A 15,499-nucleotide genomic window follows, 5' to 3' on the forward strand; every position below is an offset into this window, starting at 1 on the left:
TAGTGCACTCATTAGCACTGCAGAGCTGTACTGTATAAAGCTTGAACAGTGTGGGTAAGGCTTCTGTCAATACTGAACTGTGTACTAAACTTTCATGTTTTTACAAAGTCATTTTCCATTATAAGGCGAGGAAGCCCGCAAGCTTGCTTAGACAGTGCACTAATCTGAATCAATGTTCTTCTCTGTGTGTTTGCAGAGACCCCGCACTGTCACATATACATGGAGGCTGATTGGAGGAGGCTGTCTGTCCTAGGAGGCTGGTTCTGAGGTCACAGGTCACAGGTCATCATTCCAAGCCCGGCATCGTCGGCGTCTGCAGCCCTGAAGGAGCGCTCGGCCGCACTTCACTTTCACAACAGAGCACAGGTCTTCCATTCAGGGAGGCCAGACCTGCAGGAAGAGAGAGGGAGAAGATAAACACGGGGCCGAAAAAGACGCTCCCTTCATGAATTCCCCAAAATCCTGAAAAGCAAACCACTGGTCCTGAGGAGCCTTTTGGACAATAAGTATGGCTTGGCTCTGTCTCCCAGCCTACACTGTCCTGCTGGTTGGCTTCGTTCATACCACTGCCACTGAAAGCGATGTCACTCCGCGCCTCACCTTCTCCTACAGTAAGTGACATTTGCTTCTTCTTGTGTATAGAATAGTCAATAATAATAATAATAATAATAATAATAATAATGGATTGCATTTATATAGCGCCTTTCAAGACACTCAAAGTGCTTCACATATCAGGGGAGGGAACCCAACTCATCCACCACCGATGTGTAGCACCCACCTGGGTGATGCACGGCAGCCAGTGTGCGCCTGAACGCTCACCACACATCAGCTATCACAGTGGAGAGTTGAGGACTCAATGTGCCAATTAAGTAACGAGGGATGATTTAAGTGGCCATGATTGAAGGAAGGCCTGTGTGGGAATTTAGCCAGGGTCCTCGGGGTTACACTCCCCAGGGCACCGGGGTTACACTCCTACTGTTGTGAAGAGTGCCAATGGGATCTTTAATGACCACAGAGAGTCAGGTGCTCACTCACAGGACAGAGTCCCTGTCTCTGCCCTGGGGCATTGGGGAGATTATTCATCAGACCAGATTATTCATCAGACAATTCAGACCAGAGGGGAAGAGCACCTCCTACTGGTCCTCCAACACCACTTCCAGCACCAGTCTCCCATCCAAGGAGTATCCTAGGCCAGACCTGCTTAGCTTCCCAAGGAAAGCCAGTAATGTAATGCAGGAGCCACTGGTGCTGCTGACGAGGTGTGGTCGTGTTATTTCTCTTTCTCTCGCAGCACAACGCTGAAGAAGGCCTTTTGGCTGAAACGTCCGTTGCTGCTGTGTCCAGACGAGAGAATTACATTTGTGAAAGGACATTGAGTGTGCTGGCCTGTTCTCTTCTCTAATAGTGTTATTTTTCTTCCCACCTGTTTGGGGTATATTGGAGAGAAACAACGTGAGAGGCCACTGTGCACTGTTACACATCTATAAATAAAAAGTGCAGCTTGATTCCAGGCTGATGAGAGCTGTGGAGGTGCCTGGGTCTCCTGCAGAGGCTTTACGAGATGGACAGCAGGGCTTGGCAAGCTGGTGCTAAAAAGTCAACAAGAGAAGCATGGCTGTTCCTTCCATCCTCTGTGCTCACTGTCAACCAGAGGTGGAACACAACATTTACACACGTGCAATGTGGTGTTGATCCCCAGAAATTACAGGTTAAGAGTACATTATGAATCGTTCAACAGAGACAGCAGTTGGTTTCTTTAACATAACGTTCATTTGTTTTGATTTGATCAGGTACTGTTACACCTGGATATACCTGGATTTGATCATCTTTGTTGATGGTATAAGATTCTGCATGTAGGCCCAATTACATAATTAGCTCCACCAACGGAGTAGGTCATGGTTTCGCCCCTGTGTGTCTGTCCGTGTGTTATCTGTTGTCCGCACGATGTCTCAAAAGGTTATGACCGAATCTGCACGAAACTTTGTAGAAGAACCGATGACAGTACATTCCCACGCCCACTGGACAAAAGGGGGCATGGCAATGGGCATGGCCAATCACAAAAAGGCACCTGTCTTCCAAACGGATTCACGCAACAACACCACAACACTCTGTGGAGAGTTGGTCGGAGGTATGCACTCTGCCGACTCCGAGTGCCCTCTAGTTCACACAAAGGTTTTCATTAATGAACTCTGGCCACAGAAAAAAGTCAGTACATGTGTCCTTTGTATGGGCAAAAGAGAATGGCCAAACAGACTGGAGTATTTCACTTTAGTCTGTGTGTGTCTAGACCATAATTATTGCAAATCCAACTAAATCCACGCGGTGAATGGCAGCTCCATCAGGGTGGCTCTGTCAAGTACCTACAGGTCAGACATCATTACAAAATGAACAGGCCCATTGTGCTGCGACTTACTCAGGACAATCTGACACAGTCCCACAAGCATTAGGTACCACATGCTTATAATCGTATGTTATGTATTGATAGTTTGCTTACATAATCACATACTCTTTAAGATTTACATTATTTATTATTATTATTAGATTTATTTTCTCTAAGATAAACTAATCAATCAAGATCACTTGAGTCTAACATGCTTATCAACATAGTCAAATAATCCTTGATATTTTACCCTTCAAATTGGTTGAAGATGTTCAATTCTTAGTGTTGGATTGCTTTGCAGGACAATCTTTCATGTTCTGTTGTTGTGTGGATTGCTGCTATGGCCATTGGTGCCAAGTTCTGATTTGATCATCTACCATGCAATCAACCAAATGTTGCAGCAAAAACACTTTAGATGACACGAGTTGGATCTATTGAACCTTTTCTTTTTTTTTCTTTTTTCTGTGCACAAACAGAGATGCTACAGTAGCGCTGATTTGTGTTGAACCTAGCGCATGCTTACTCGGGAAAGACAAAACAAAATGCTTGAACTGTGGTTAGTGACTCACTTTTGGGCATAATTACTGTCTTCTTCTTAAAAGAACTGGAAGAGAAAAAAAAGTGGCTCAGATGATGGTGGTCTCTGCTGGTAATCTATTACCACAGTAGATGGATAAGCTTTCCAGTAAGGGACGTTGGGATTCTGAGCCAGGCAAACATTCAAATAGGTCAGTCATGTTGCCTGTCTGAGCCTGCAGCCTCCCCCATGTAGGACCTTTATACCAACAGGTAATCTCTCTCACCTGCCAGCATCAACAAAGCCGAGCAGAGCAGAGCTGGGCCCTGGCGGAGCGTTTCACAACACCACACACCATCAATCACCGGCTGAAAAGACCCTTCACATTCACACTTCTCCTTGTTCTGACGGTAAAGATTTGCTTTTAGGGCACGTTGCCAATGTTGAACACCACCATAAAACACGCCAAAGCCACATGTCAGAGGGGACGGCCCAACGTTGCCTGTAGAAGACTATATGGGTGCGTTCGGAAATAGCACTCCGAGCGCCCAGAGCACGCACTGGACTGTTCGTAAATCGGGAGCGCCGTTGTAATGTACCGTACCGTACCTTCGCGCTCTCATTTCACTGTAGAGCGTCAAGAGTGGATTTACGAACGCACCCTATTTAGGCTATGTGATACATTTAGTACAGCCAAGGCCACGGAAGGTGCTCTCTTTTCTTTCTGTTTCTATTTGAGTCGTGTTATAGGTGATTACTAGGTTCATCCTCCTCCATCGTGAACTTGGTTTTGCGCAATTACAATTTTATTACTGTAACTTTTACCACCAAGTGATAAGCTCTGACCTTTCTGCAAAGGGTCAATCAGGAAATAAAAACTTTTACTACAGAAGCTATTACACTCCTGACCATAAAACGTATAAAAAATAGTTTTATCAGGACCTACGTACAGGCTTATCTTATCTTGAGACTCTAGATCAGCGGTGCCCAACCTTTTCTTAGGATGAACTACTTCTTTTCCCCTTGTCCCCTTCAAGTACATATTTAGCACATTTTAATATCATTTATTTAACATGATTTATATAATAGTGTTATAATGTTACATACTGTATATACAGAGTTATCTATACATGAGTGGGATTTAGTTTTATGCATTAGGAAAAAAGAACAAAAAAAAATGCATTTTGGACTTATTGATGGCCCGAGACTACCGGTAGATCACGATCTACCTATTGTGCAGCCCTGCTCTAGATGATGTTGGTAAGGAAACAGAAACAGCATGAGAGACAAGCATCATCGTGACGCTGAGGGTTAGCAGTGGCAGCTTGTGATACTGTAGGAATTGTGTTTGGCGCGTTGGCGTGGTAATGTCAGTTCTGCTACCTTGACATTTTCCAGCTTCTCACAGAAGAGCTTTGTCACATTGTGTTTACTGTATCAAAGCAGAATGCAGAGCTGCGGGCCTCAGGGACCTGAACTTTGTCCAGGAGAAAGTGCCTGATGGTTCCTGGCTGTGGCTGTACGTCCTATCATTCTGGATGCCACTTAGCTTGATGGCTTGCATGCTTAAACTTCAGTGCACTAGTAGGCAGGCCAGACCCTCCCTGGCTTCCCCTCATCCGGCAACATTTTCCTAGACAGACTTCCCCTCCCATTCTCTCTCTCTCTCTCTCTCTCTCTCTCTCTCTGGGTCCCTTGGTCCCTGCTTCTGCCTTAATGAAGAGGCTAATCTGCCATGAATAATGAATGGGGATTTGTATGTGTTATGGTGTGAACACTGGTCTGCTTCTCATTATGCGCCTATCAGGATGGATCATGGGTTCAGGGAGTCGAGTCTGCATCTGCTTTTCTCTACGCTTTTCTTCCCGGCTTTAATGTGGACCATGCTGGAGGGCTTAGTCACTAGTGTGTTTGAACGCTGTTTAAAGGCACACCTCTAAGAGGTTTTACATTGGCGCTCTTTGCCTGTTCATCCCTCTGTTACACATCATGCATGTTGGACAGTCATGCTATCATCTTGTTTAGGGGCCGTGGGCCACGTGCCCAGAGCCACACTGGACCTGGACGTAAGGCTTCATTCATCTGAAAGCTGTCGATGTGTGTAGAGCAGTCGAATCAGCCACTCTCAATTCATTCAGAATGACAAATCAGCCACTCTCAATTCATTCAGAATGACAAGTTGTGTGATTGAGATATTGTGTTGGTGGTGCAAGTTGTGCAACATAGCTGATCAACAGTGCTAGCATGGTGTGAATGGACTATTGCAATAGGTGTTCTTTGGCTTTAGGATCTTTGGACATGCTCCACTGTCAAAGTACATAGTTGATATATATGCACAATATAATCCTGTTTAATAGATATGACCTATATCAAAGAGTAATGATTATGTGATTGATTTGATTTAATCACACGGCAGTAAGTACAACAGGTGGTGAGTTTATGATGCTGTAATAGCTGCGCTCAGTAGCAGTACCAGTGTCCATCCGCCTCAACGCTTTCAATCCATCATGAAACGACAGACCATTGATCTTGATATTGCCCGAGTTTATGAGATCCACTCTTGTCCAATCCAGCGGAGAGTGGGCCATAAATCAAACTCAACAGACCCTGTGAAGATCCTCACATGGCTCCCCGCACATGGCTCCCTCGCATGGCTCCCCCGCACACTGACTCATTTTCAAGGTGTTTATCGAGGAGGATATCCCAACCGTTTCTCTGCTCCTAAACACACAGCCTGGAGTCACGGTGCGGTAGTCAGGTCAGAGCCCTGCTGTACATTTATAGACCATGGGGACTGGGCCTACATGAGGTCAGGACCAGCTCCTGATGCTCCAGCCCTGTTCACACTACGGGAGAGGGTCACGGTGAGTTCCTGATGATGAACCAGTGGCTGGTTTACATTATGGAGCTTGAAGTAGTGGGGTGGGCTCCGTGTGTTGCCTCCTCCTGACCGGCAGGTCTCGATGGCCTGCAACATTCCTTCCCCTCGTGGGAAAAGGATAAAGAGGTGCAAGGCAAGCTTGTTTATAAGCTGCAGCAGGGTTTACACATTTTGGTGAAATAATGCTCAATTTAAATGTGGACAGTTAAATTAGACTCTAACATCCCCCCCCCCCCCGATTGTTCCCACGAAACCTGTAATTGCAGTTGCACAGTACTACTTTATGTGCAATTAGGTTTTGTGATTTCCTCAGCATTTATATGCAGATCTTCTACCCCCTCATCTTGTGGTACGAGTAACTTCCCAACCTCTGTTGCCTGAATCTGTATTGAGATGAGAATAGGCTGTGTTCTCAGCATCAGCATGGTGCACAGGAGACAATATCCTGCTAACAAGATGGAGCCCCAGAAGTTAGCAATACAAACAGCAGGCTCACAGCTTGCCTAATGAATCTCCTGGTGAATTGACCCTCTTGGCCTGTTGTCATAATGCAGTCCAGATGCCTCTAGTCTCTGTCTGTCCTTCAGCCTCCCAAAGTCGAGTTCCTCCTCACACAATTACCCATTCAGCCGCTCTTAATAGCCAGTTTAAAATGACTTGGGCTAATTTAGTTAGCGCTCTAGTGAGGCCTGTTTTCCATCTTCTTGTCATCGGACAATGTGGACAATAGTGGGAGCTCTGTGTCATTGCTCTGACACTGACCCAGTGAACTCCTCTTGGCAGAGTGGCTTCCTGACACAGAGGTCACCGATTGGGTCTTCATCACTTCCTCACAAAACAGTTGGATTTTCTAGGCTTTGTCTTTTCTGTCCCGAGCGAAGTCCGTCACAGTAGAGACAGTATGTTGACAAAGAGCCGTGATCCAGCTTTGTCTCTGCTGTCTCTTTGTTGGGCCTAAGAAGACTCTTCCTCACTTCTACCTAAAGTATTATTACGAGTGTCCTTCTAAAACAATGTGTTCATCGTCACAAGCTCAACCTGACAGTTAACTCAGTTACTCAACCGTTACACCCCCACATGCACTCTCTTCAAAACTCCTCCATTAAACCAATCGGATCACAGTTTTCCATCAGTGCCAATTCATTTTGCAGCTCTGTTTTTGTTAGACCTACTTGGCACCTTCTATCCACCTCAATGAGATACCTGAATTTCTCTTTTTGACTTGACTCACTGTGATGAGTCAATCATCAAAGTGCACATTTTGTGATTAAGAAATAGAAAAGAAACCCTCAAAATAAATATCTCCCAATCTCCCACAAGATAGAAAATGTATCTCTAAATCTGTGAGCAAAGGGTTTCCCTTTTGAGTAAACTAAGTTGGTCTAAGTCACTAGTGTCAAACTCAAGGCCCAAATCCCGCCTGGCACCTCGTTTTATGTGGCCCGCGAGAGCTAGCAAAGAATACAATCTCCGCAATACAATTCTAATGAGTTCTAATAGTGGTAGGCTACTAGTTGTCTGCCATTGTTTTTCCTACACTTCTGCTACTAAAAACCAATAATAACCGAATCAGAGGCAATTATGTAATATGATAACAAGTAGGCTAGATACATTTATGTCTTTGAGGGCGATCGTAATGTTGATGTGGCCCGGGATGAAATTGAGTTTGACACCCCTGCTTTACAGTTCAATCTTATTGGTTTAATTTAATGAAAAGCTGTTGAGCTGATGGATTGACTTCATGCAGGCCCTTATCACAGTATTCAACCCTGCTTGTACCCCCTTTTGTCCAGAGTATATCTTGCCATGGGGCCTCTTTATATTGCTTCTGAGATGAGAATCTAGGTCATGTTTATGGACAAAAGACTGGAAATGGGGCATCCGACATCCCTTAAAGACATCTACAGTATAGCTGTTGATCTCATTGAAGAGGGATGGCCATTTTTTCCGGGTCATCTACCAGTGGACTATGACATCTTTATGGGAGTAAAAACTGGTAAGATGGATAGCATCATCTTTAGTACCACAGTCAGGAGCCGCTGGTGCTTATTGGTCATCATGAGTCTAGCTTGTTTGGAAGGGCAAGTTCTGCAGAACAATTGGACAGCATGTGGCCCTGTTGTAAGAAGAATTTGTTTTCGTAATTTTCCGCTCATTAATGTGCACAACATATATTTGCCCCCTGCTTCTGTTGTCTTGTAGTTCTGCATAATTTAAGTGAACGGCTGTTTTAAATGATGTATGCAATCTTGGAATCTCCTGAAGCTGTGCTGTGAGAGCTGATAGAGGCAGCCCCCTAGTTGGCCTAGAAAACAAGGTAGATACTAGATTAGGGATGTTCATTTTGAAAATTTTCCAAAATCGATAATCGGTGAGAATTAACGATCAATTATCGATTATCGATTTTATTAATACTTAGAAAATTTTCAATATTTTCAATTTTTTTTTTTTTTTTTTTTTTTTTTTTTTTAACAAAATGAATGCCTATGGCAGAAAATACGAAAGACAACGTGTTCTCCTCAATGAACTCTTTATTTCAATGTGTCTCCTCTCCAACACTGCTGTCCCCGGCGCATGCCGGTGTGAATTTCTCATGTTTAAAACAGTTTTGTTGGCACAAAGGCCCGTGCCCAGCCAGAAAACTAGAGACTATATGAAGCTCCACCTCACGTTAGTCGGCTGTGCAATGGAGTGGGGCGAGGAGGAACGATTTCCACCCAAACCTAGTCCAAAAAAAAAAAAAAAATTTTTTTTTTTTTTTTTTTTTTTTAATAATTAAAAAATCGATCCAAATGCCACAGGATCGATTCCAATCCTTAACGATCGATTATCGATTTTCGATAATTGATGAACATCCCTATACTAGATAGATCTCCCTCACCAAAGGACAGATGACTCCACAATTCCCCTTTAGAGGGGTGAACTTGTTCCATGCTTTTAATGGTCTTTGTACTTTGTGGACACAGAGCCATCGGGAAAACAACTGCAACAAATTGTGGAGGGATCCCTTGAAATTGAGCATAATTAATTTCCCCTCTAAATAGATTAGCAAGTCAGCGAGGGTATTTCCATCCATTTAGTAGTGTCATTTGCAGAAATGACTTTTAATTACATAATAATGGTAATGATCTCATATTGCTTACAGCTGCCAGAGGTTGAACCAGCCCCTTAATGTGTGTTCAGTTCAACTCCCCGCTCTGCTTGCTGCCTGCCTGCCTGCCTCCCTGTTTGTTTGCTGTTTTCAGTTTTCAGCTGACTGGCGATGGAGCAGGGAGGGTCGTCCCTCTGGTCAACAGTGTGTCCCACGAGATAAAACGTCCCATCGTCAATGCAGCAGAGAGCGGAGATTGGTTTCGCCTGGTGTTGCATTTCACTGTTTTGTCCTGTGTCATTATGTTAAGGGAAATTAAGCCCTTAGTTCAGCCTTAATCCTTGTGTGTTGTCCTTTCGTCACGCCCCATGGGCCGGCTTGTGACAGAGAGGACCTTGGCACATAAAGGCGCAGAATAAGTCGTGCGACGACTGGCAAGGGTGTCAAGTGGAAGATTTCTAATTTGGCATTATTAGCCAACACATTCAACAAGACAGCGATGAATACACTCTCAGCCTGGTCTGTGAAACAATGTTGACTTTGGAATCGCTGACCCAGATTAGTATTTAAAACCATTAACCTTGCTCCTGGCCAAAACAAAGATTGTTTTGCCTGAGAAGGGTTTAAAAACACTATAGTCCTTGTGTCAATCTTGATTCAAACCTAACCACTAAACGGTTGGAATTCCTTTGTCAATAGTGGACACAGTGGACTTCAATACTTTTGATACTTCTTCAATAAAGATGTATTATCTTTGATAAGGTGAGGTTAAATGCCATTGTAGTACAGTTCAAACACCTCAGGAGGAACAAGGAGTGAACCGGCTGTGCTGTGTTGCACCTCGTCAGTTGCTGTGTTCCACCTCGTCAGTTGCTGTGTTGCACCTCGTCAGTTGCTGTGTTGCACCTCGTCAGTTGCTGTGTTGCACCTCGTCAGTTGCTGTGTTGCACCTCGTCAGTTGCTGTGTTGCACCTCGTCAGTTGCCGTGTTGCACCTGGTCAGTTGCTGTGTTGCACCTCGTCAGTTGCTGTGTTGCATCTCGTCAGTTGCCGTGTTGCACCTGTCCTGGTCAGTTACCGTGTTGCACCTGGTCATTTGCTGTGTTGCACCTTGTCACTTGCTGTGCTGGTTGGGCTGTGTTGCACCTGGTCAGTTGCTGTGTTGCACCTGATCAGTTGCTGTGTTGCACCTGGTCAGTTGCTGTGTTGCACCTGGTCAGTTGCTGTGTTGCACCTCGTCAGTTGCTGTGTTGCACCTCGTCAGTTGCCGTGTTGCACCTGTCCTGGTCAGTTACCGTGTTGCACCTGGTCAGTTGCTGTGTTGCACCTCGTCAGTTGCTGTGTTGCATCTCGTCAGTTGCCGTGTTGCACCTGTCCTGGTCAGTTACCGTGTTGCACCTGGTCATTTGCTGTGTTGCACCTTGTCACTTGCTGTGCTGGTTGGGCTGTGTTGCACCTGGTCAGTTGCTGTGTTGCACCTGGTCAGTTGCTGTGTTGCACCTGGTCAGTTGCTGTGTTGCACCTGGTCAGTTGCTGTGTTGCACCTGGTCAGTTGCTGTGTTGCACCTCGTCAGTTGCCGTGTTGCACCTGTCCTGGTCAGTTACCGTGTTGCACCTGGTCAGTTGCTGTGTTGCACCTGGTCAGTTGCTGTGTTGCACCTGGTCAGTTGCTGTGTTGCACCTGGTCAGTTGCTGTGTTGCACCTGGTCAGTTGCTGTGTTGCACCTGGCCACCTGGTCAATTTCTGTGCGGTGCCCACTTGGCTGTCCTCTCTGACACTCGCTCTCTCTGTGGCCCCGGCAGATGCGAGCTGCTCTCCCACTCTGAAGTGCTTTCCTCTGAAGCGGCCTGTGTGTTTCCCTCCCAGTGCACACCAACCACACCACAACATCTCTAGAGCTGCATTGTCATGAAATGGCCCCCGGGGGAATCAACCTCAGACCGGCAAACAACAATGGCGAGGGTTCTTTAAGGGGCTGTGCTGTGGTGTGTGTGGAGGCCGGGGGCGTGGCGGGCAGTAGGAGTTCAAATCGGATACACACACAGGCTTGAGATAGTGTGACGTGGTAACGGTCTACACTACAGCTACACAGTGTGTGAACTCCAGCTGTTATTCCATCCTAGGTTTGGTGTTTGTGGTCCGAAGTTTACGGATATCTTGTTTCTCATTTGTGTTCAGAAGATCTGTTTGAGGTCAGGGAGGCAGTTCAAATGCGTGCTAGGCTGGGCTGGCCTCATCATGAAGCAAACCTTCACAGAAGATCAACTACCCATGGTATACTAGCAGAGAGGAACTCAAACATGGCCTTCACTTTGAAGCTTCTCTTTGTGCCCCTCCCCCACCAGTATTCTCCATGTCAGTATATTATCCCTGTCAAGTCCCCAAATAAACCTGCTGTTATATTTTATAGCCTGTCAGTGTGTGCTTGCTCTGCAAAAGCTGTAAATACTATATTACAATTTATTCAACCTATTGAGCTTGAGACGTTTATTGATAAAGCTATATATTATTACAGTTTCTAATTCCATTTTCAGATTTCTATAAGCTTTCAATCCAGGTGATCTTATAAAAAAGTTTTCATGTTGTCTGCAATAGGATATTTGGAATAAGATTAAATACGTCCTACAACCTCTGCAGGATTGTCTTTGGGACTTGGGAGTGATTCTTCACCTTGACTAACCAAACAAAAGTACTTGAGGCAGTTCTAATGCTGATCCTTTCATTTGATGGTAATAAACTGTCTTTGATACAGTTGAAATACATTTGCAAAATATCAACTCAGCAGCAGTCTGGTCACTACTGGCCTGCAACTTCATCACGTAAACAGCAATATTTATTAACGAGAAACCGATGTGTAACGGGGAATTATTTCGATTAATTTGACTATTAAGTGCAATGCAACAAATGCCCCCAGGCCGACTCTGTGTCAGAGAAATAGTTGGTATGTGTCCTGCACTGTGAAGGAAAAAGGAACTCACAAATGTCAAGATTCAGACATGCAGAAGTAGAAGATGCTGGGCAGAGTGCAAACCTCTGCAGATGCTGAACCATTCTGCAACATACAAAGCTGCAGTATCCGTAGCGGCTTATGTTTGTTTATCGTTTGTCTTCTGGATTGTATTTTTTGACAAAACAGCACACGAATCCAATGCCTTTCAGCAGCCAACTCAGAAGTCGCAGATGTCGGTCTTTCCCACTAGCAAATGAACACAGCATGAAGGTTATGGCCAAAAAAAACCCAGGTCTAATGGTAGAAAATCCTGATCCAAATCGCCACCAAAATCGAATCAACTGACCGCGGGCCAAGGGCTATCCTCCAAATCCCATCTAAATCCATTAGTTCCCTTTTTTTCTTTTTCTCATGGATTTTTCTCCCAAAATGTATTTGGCCAATTCCCTGTGCTGATCGTTGCTCCACCCCCTCTGCTAATCTGGGGAGAGTTATAGACTAGCACATGCTTCCTCCGATACATGATGCTGCAGCCCGTCTGATATTCAACCAACCCAAATTCTCTCACGTCACTCCCCTCTTCCAGGAGCTCCACTGGCTTCCCATCCCGGCCCGCATCAAATTCAAGACACTGGTACTGGCCTACAGGGCAGTACACCAGTCAGCCCCCCGGTACCTCCAATCCATGGTCAGGTTCCAAACCTCTCAGCGCTCCCTTTGCTCCTCCACCAGTGCAGGTCGCCTCGCCCCTCCTTCGCTACGGGGGCTCAAAAGTCGCTCATCTCGATCTCGACTCTTCTCATTCCTGGCACCTCAATGGTGGAACGAGCTTCCACCTTCGGTCAGGACAGCTGAATCACTGCCGATCTTTCGGAAAAGACTAAAGACACACCTTTTCAGGCTCCATCTGGGCCCTTCTTGATCTAACTTTGTTCTCTCTCTTTCTAAAAAAAAAACTAACCAACCTTGTACCACTAACCTAAACTTGTACCACTGTTCCTTCAGAAGTTGTAGTTGTCATAGACTGTGCTCCATAGTTGATTGCTCTATTGCTGACAAAAAATGTGTTATTGTAAGTCGCTTTGGATAAAAGCGTCTGCCAAATGACGTAATGTAATGTAATGTAATGTACATGTGCAGTCACTAGCCGCTTCTTCTCACCTGACAGTGAGGGTTTCACCGGCAGGACGTTGTAGCGTGTGGGAGATACTCATTTTAGCAGACGCCAAGTATACAGCTCATCCCTAGCTTTTACCTCTACACTACCCAGACGCTCCATTAGTAACCTTCTGAGATATCTTGCTAACCAGCAGACTAACAGACAGACAGGGGTGAAAACAGATCCTCCTTCCAGCTTTGTTGGCAGAGTAAATACATCTTTGAATGCTAATTATGATAAAGATCGCCTGTTGGAACACTGAACGATTAATTCTTGAAGCATACCTTCTCTTAATCACATAAACCATAGAAAAAACATGATATAATAGCCACTGTACACTACAGTAGTGCTTTTAAATATACCACTTTACAATGACCTAAGCCTTCAGAGGAATATACTATACTGTAGAGACATGATTAATGTTTGCCTGAAATTATAAATGGAAAGCTTCATGCTATTTGAAACCCACGTGGATGTCTTCAATGATGCATAATTATGGGCCCCATTGTTTTCCTCCACCAGCTGTGGTCACTAAGTATAACAGTGGTGATCTGACTCCAGAGATTAATTGCGTAGATATATCCTCCTCTGTGAAAACCCCTCAAACCTCACTTTTGTCTGGGTTTTCGAGCTTTGGCCTTTGTCTTTGTCTGTGGAAATCACAGTAATGAACTTGCACAAGGCTCAGAGCGAGCGAGGAGGAAAAGTGGGGAAACGGTGCAGGTGTCGGTGCAGAAATCGCTCGGCTTCAGTATCTGCTCGGGTAGGCATTTGATTGGCTGTACGTCGTCGGGCACGCGGTGGGATTAACGTGGGCAAAATGGCAGACAGCTTTAGATTAGTTGACAAGCTAACGCTACGCTACTGATGTTATCAGACACGATAGTAGACATACAAAATATGAATCAGAGTTAGGGTTTGGGTTAGGGTCAGACCCGTGGGTTAGACCCCCAGCACTTCCGGCAGGGCGAGCAGATTCTATAAGCCGAGTAGAATCCGTACCTACACAGGCGTGGACTCCATTCATCCTGTAATCCCAGGGAAAACAGCCCCAGAGGGCCTAGGTACACACAGCACAGCACAGCACAGTATGTAGAGAGGAGCCTCTTGTGGTTAGGGACAGATTTATCCATAATAAGGCCCTCTGTTGCCGTGGCTATGCACTGCTATTAGCGTGTTGTTTCCCCACGGGGGAGGAAGTGTCTTAACCTCCTGTACCTCCTGTACCTACTGTACCCACCGAGGTGAGGTTATATCAGGTCACAGGTACTCTGGGGTACAAACTGCATGTTGTACTACTTATTATCGTAATGACACCCTACCCTATCTGAACTGGATTAGCTTTTTCTTGGGGAGCTCCTAGAATTGTAATTATTATCAACAGTGATTTTAATCCAATTTGAATCCGCCATGCCCATAATTCTTATGTATTGGGAAAACAAAAAGCCCAGAAGCACATTGCCTCCTGCTTTTCAGCAAACTCAGGGGTCATCTGATCATAATAATAAAACAGAACATTCACATTGACATAATATAATAATGCTGTTGTGTATGCTTAACCCTAACCCTAACCCTAACCCTAACCCTAACAAAAAAGATACCTAGTTTACCAGGTAAGATTACATATTAGAAGAAAGAAAGAAAGAAAGAAAGAAAGAAAGAAAGAAAGAAAGAAAGAAAGAAAGAAAGAAAGAAAGAAAGAAAGAGAATATAGATTAAAATATGCTGCCACTGAGATGCATACAGGTCTTCAAACCAGTGAGGAAGAGAGTGGAGGAGTTAAGTCCTGGCTTCACTCTGGAAGAGTCAGTACATTTGGAACAGAGCCATCTACTTACTGTAGGGAACAATATAGGGCTTCCCTCTTCCTTTGCTTTCTCTCTCTTTCGGATGAGAGAAGCCGACTGGAAGCTGGAAACAGGCAGCTCCTGACACACACACACACACACACACACACACGCACACACACACGCACACACACACACACACACACACACACACACACACACACACACACACACACACACACACACACACGGTGATACTATCTTTGGGTTTGTTTTATTCAGTCGTATCAAGATCCTCAGCAGTCATGTTGTGCTGTGGCTCTCCTGCAGTGATGAGTTGAAGGAACACAAAGAAAACAAAACCACTCGCTATATAGTTGTCATAGGAACGAGAAAACAGACTCAAGGACCCTTGTCTCTAATTAAGACAGAACATCTGTGTCTGTGGTGTGCACTATGTTTTCTGGCCGTGCACGCACACACGTGCACACACACGCGTGCACACACACGTTTACACACACACACACAGGACACATTTGCATATTGAAGTAGCGTTACAACCTTTTCTTTCAAAGACATCTTGTAAAGGTTAAATCTCCTTTGTACTTAACATGGACACTTATACCGTTTTTGTCTCCTCTCTCCTGTGTCTCTTTTTCGCTCCAGATGCCAAGGAGAGGACAGCCAAACATTTCTCAGCCAACGGCGTGTTCAATTACACCTCTCTGCTGCTC

At 45.0% G+C, this 15,499-nt stretch overlaps 1 protein-coding gene across 1 annotated transcript in view; it reads left to right on the forward strand.

The window, feature by feature from the left end:
- Positions 1 to 508: 508 nt before the first annotated feature.
- Positions 509 to 15,499, forward strand: part of sema4ba (sema domain, immunoglobulin domain (Ig), transmembrane domain (TM) and short cytoplasmic domain, (semaphorin) 4Ba) — a gene marked incomplete at its 5' end in the record, with an annotated part of 31,348 nt that continues 16,357 nt past the window's right edge. The window contains 2 exons of the mRNA XM_083654251.1: positions 509 to 611; positions 15,432 to 15,499. The exon at positions 15,432 to 15,499 is cut by the window's right edge and continues 93 nt beyond it. Of these exons, the coding sequence (XP_083510377.1) occupies positions 509 to 611; positions 15,432 to 15,499 (171 nt within the window). The remainder of the gene's footprint in view (positions 612 to 15,431) is intronic.

This window comes from Poromitra crassiceps, assembly GCF_964638095.1.
Source record: "Poromitra crassiceps genome assembly, chromosome: 18".
In the NCBI taxonomy this organism is placed as follows: Eukaryota; Metazoa; Chordata; class Actinopteri; order Beryciformes; family Melamphaidae; genus Poromitra; species Poromitra crassiceps.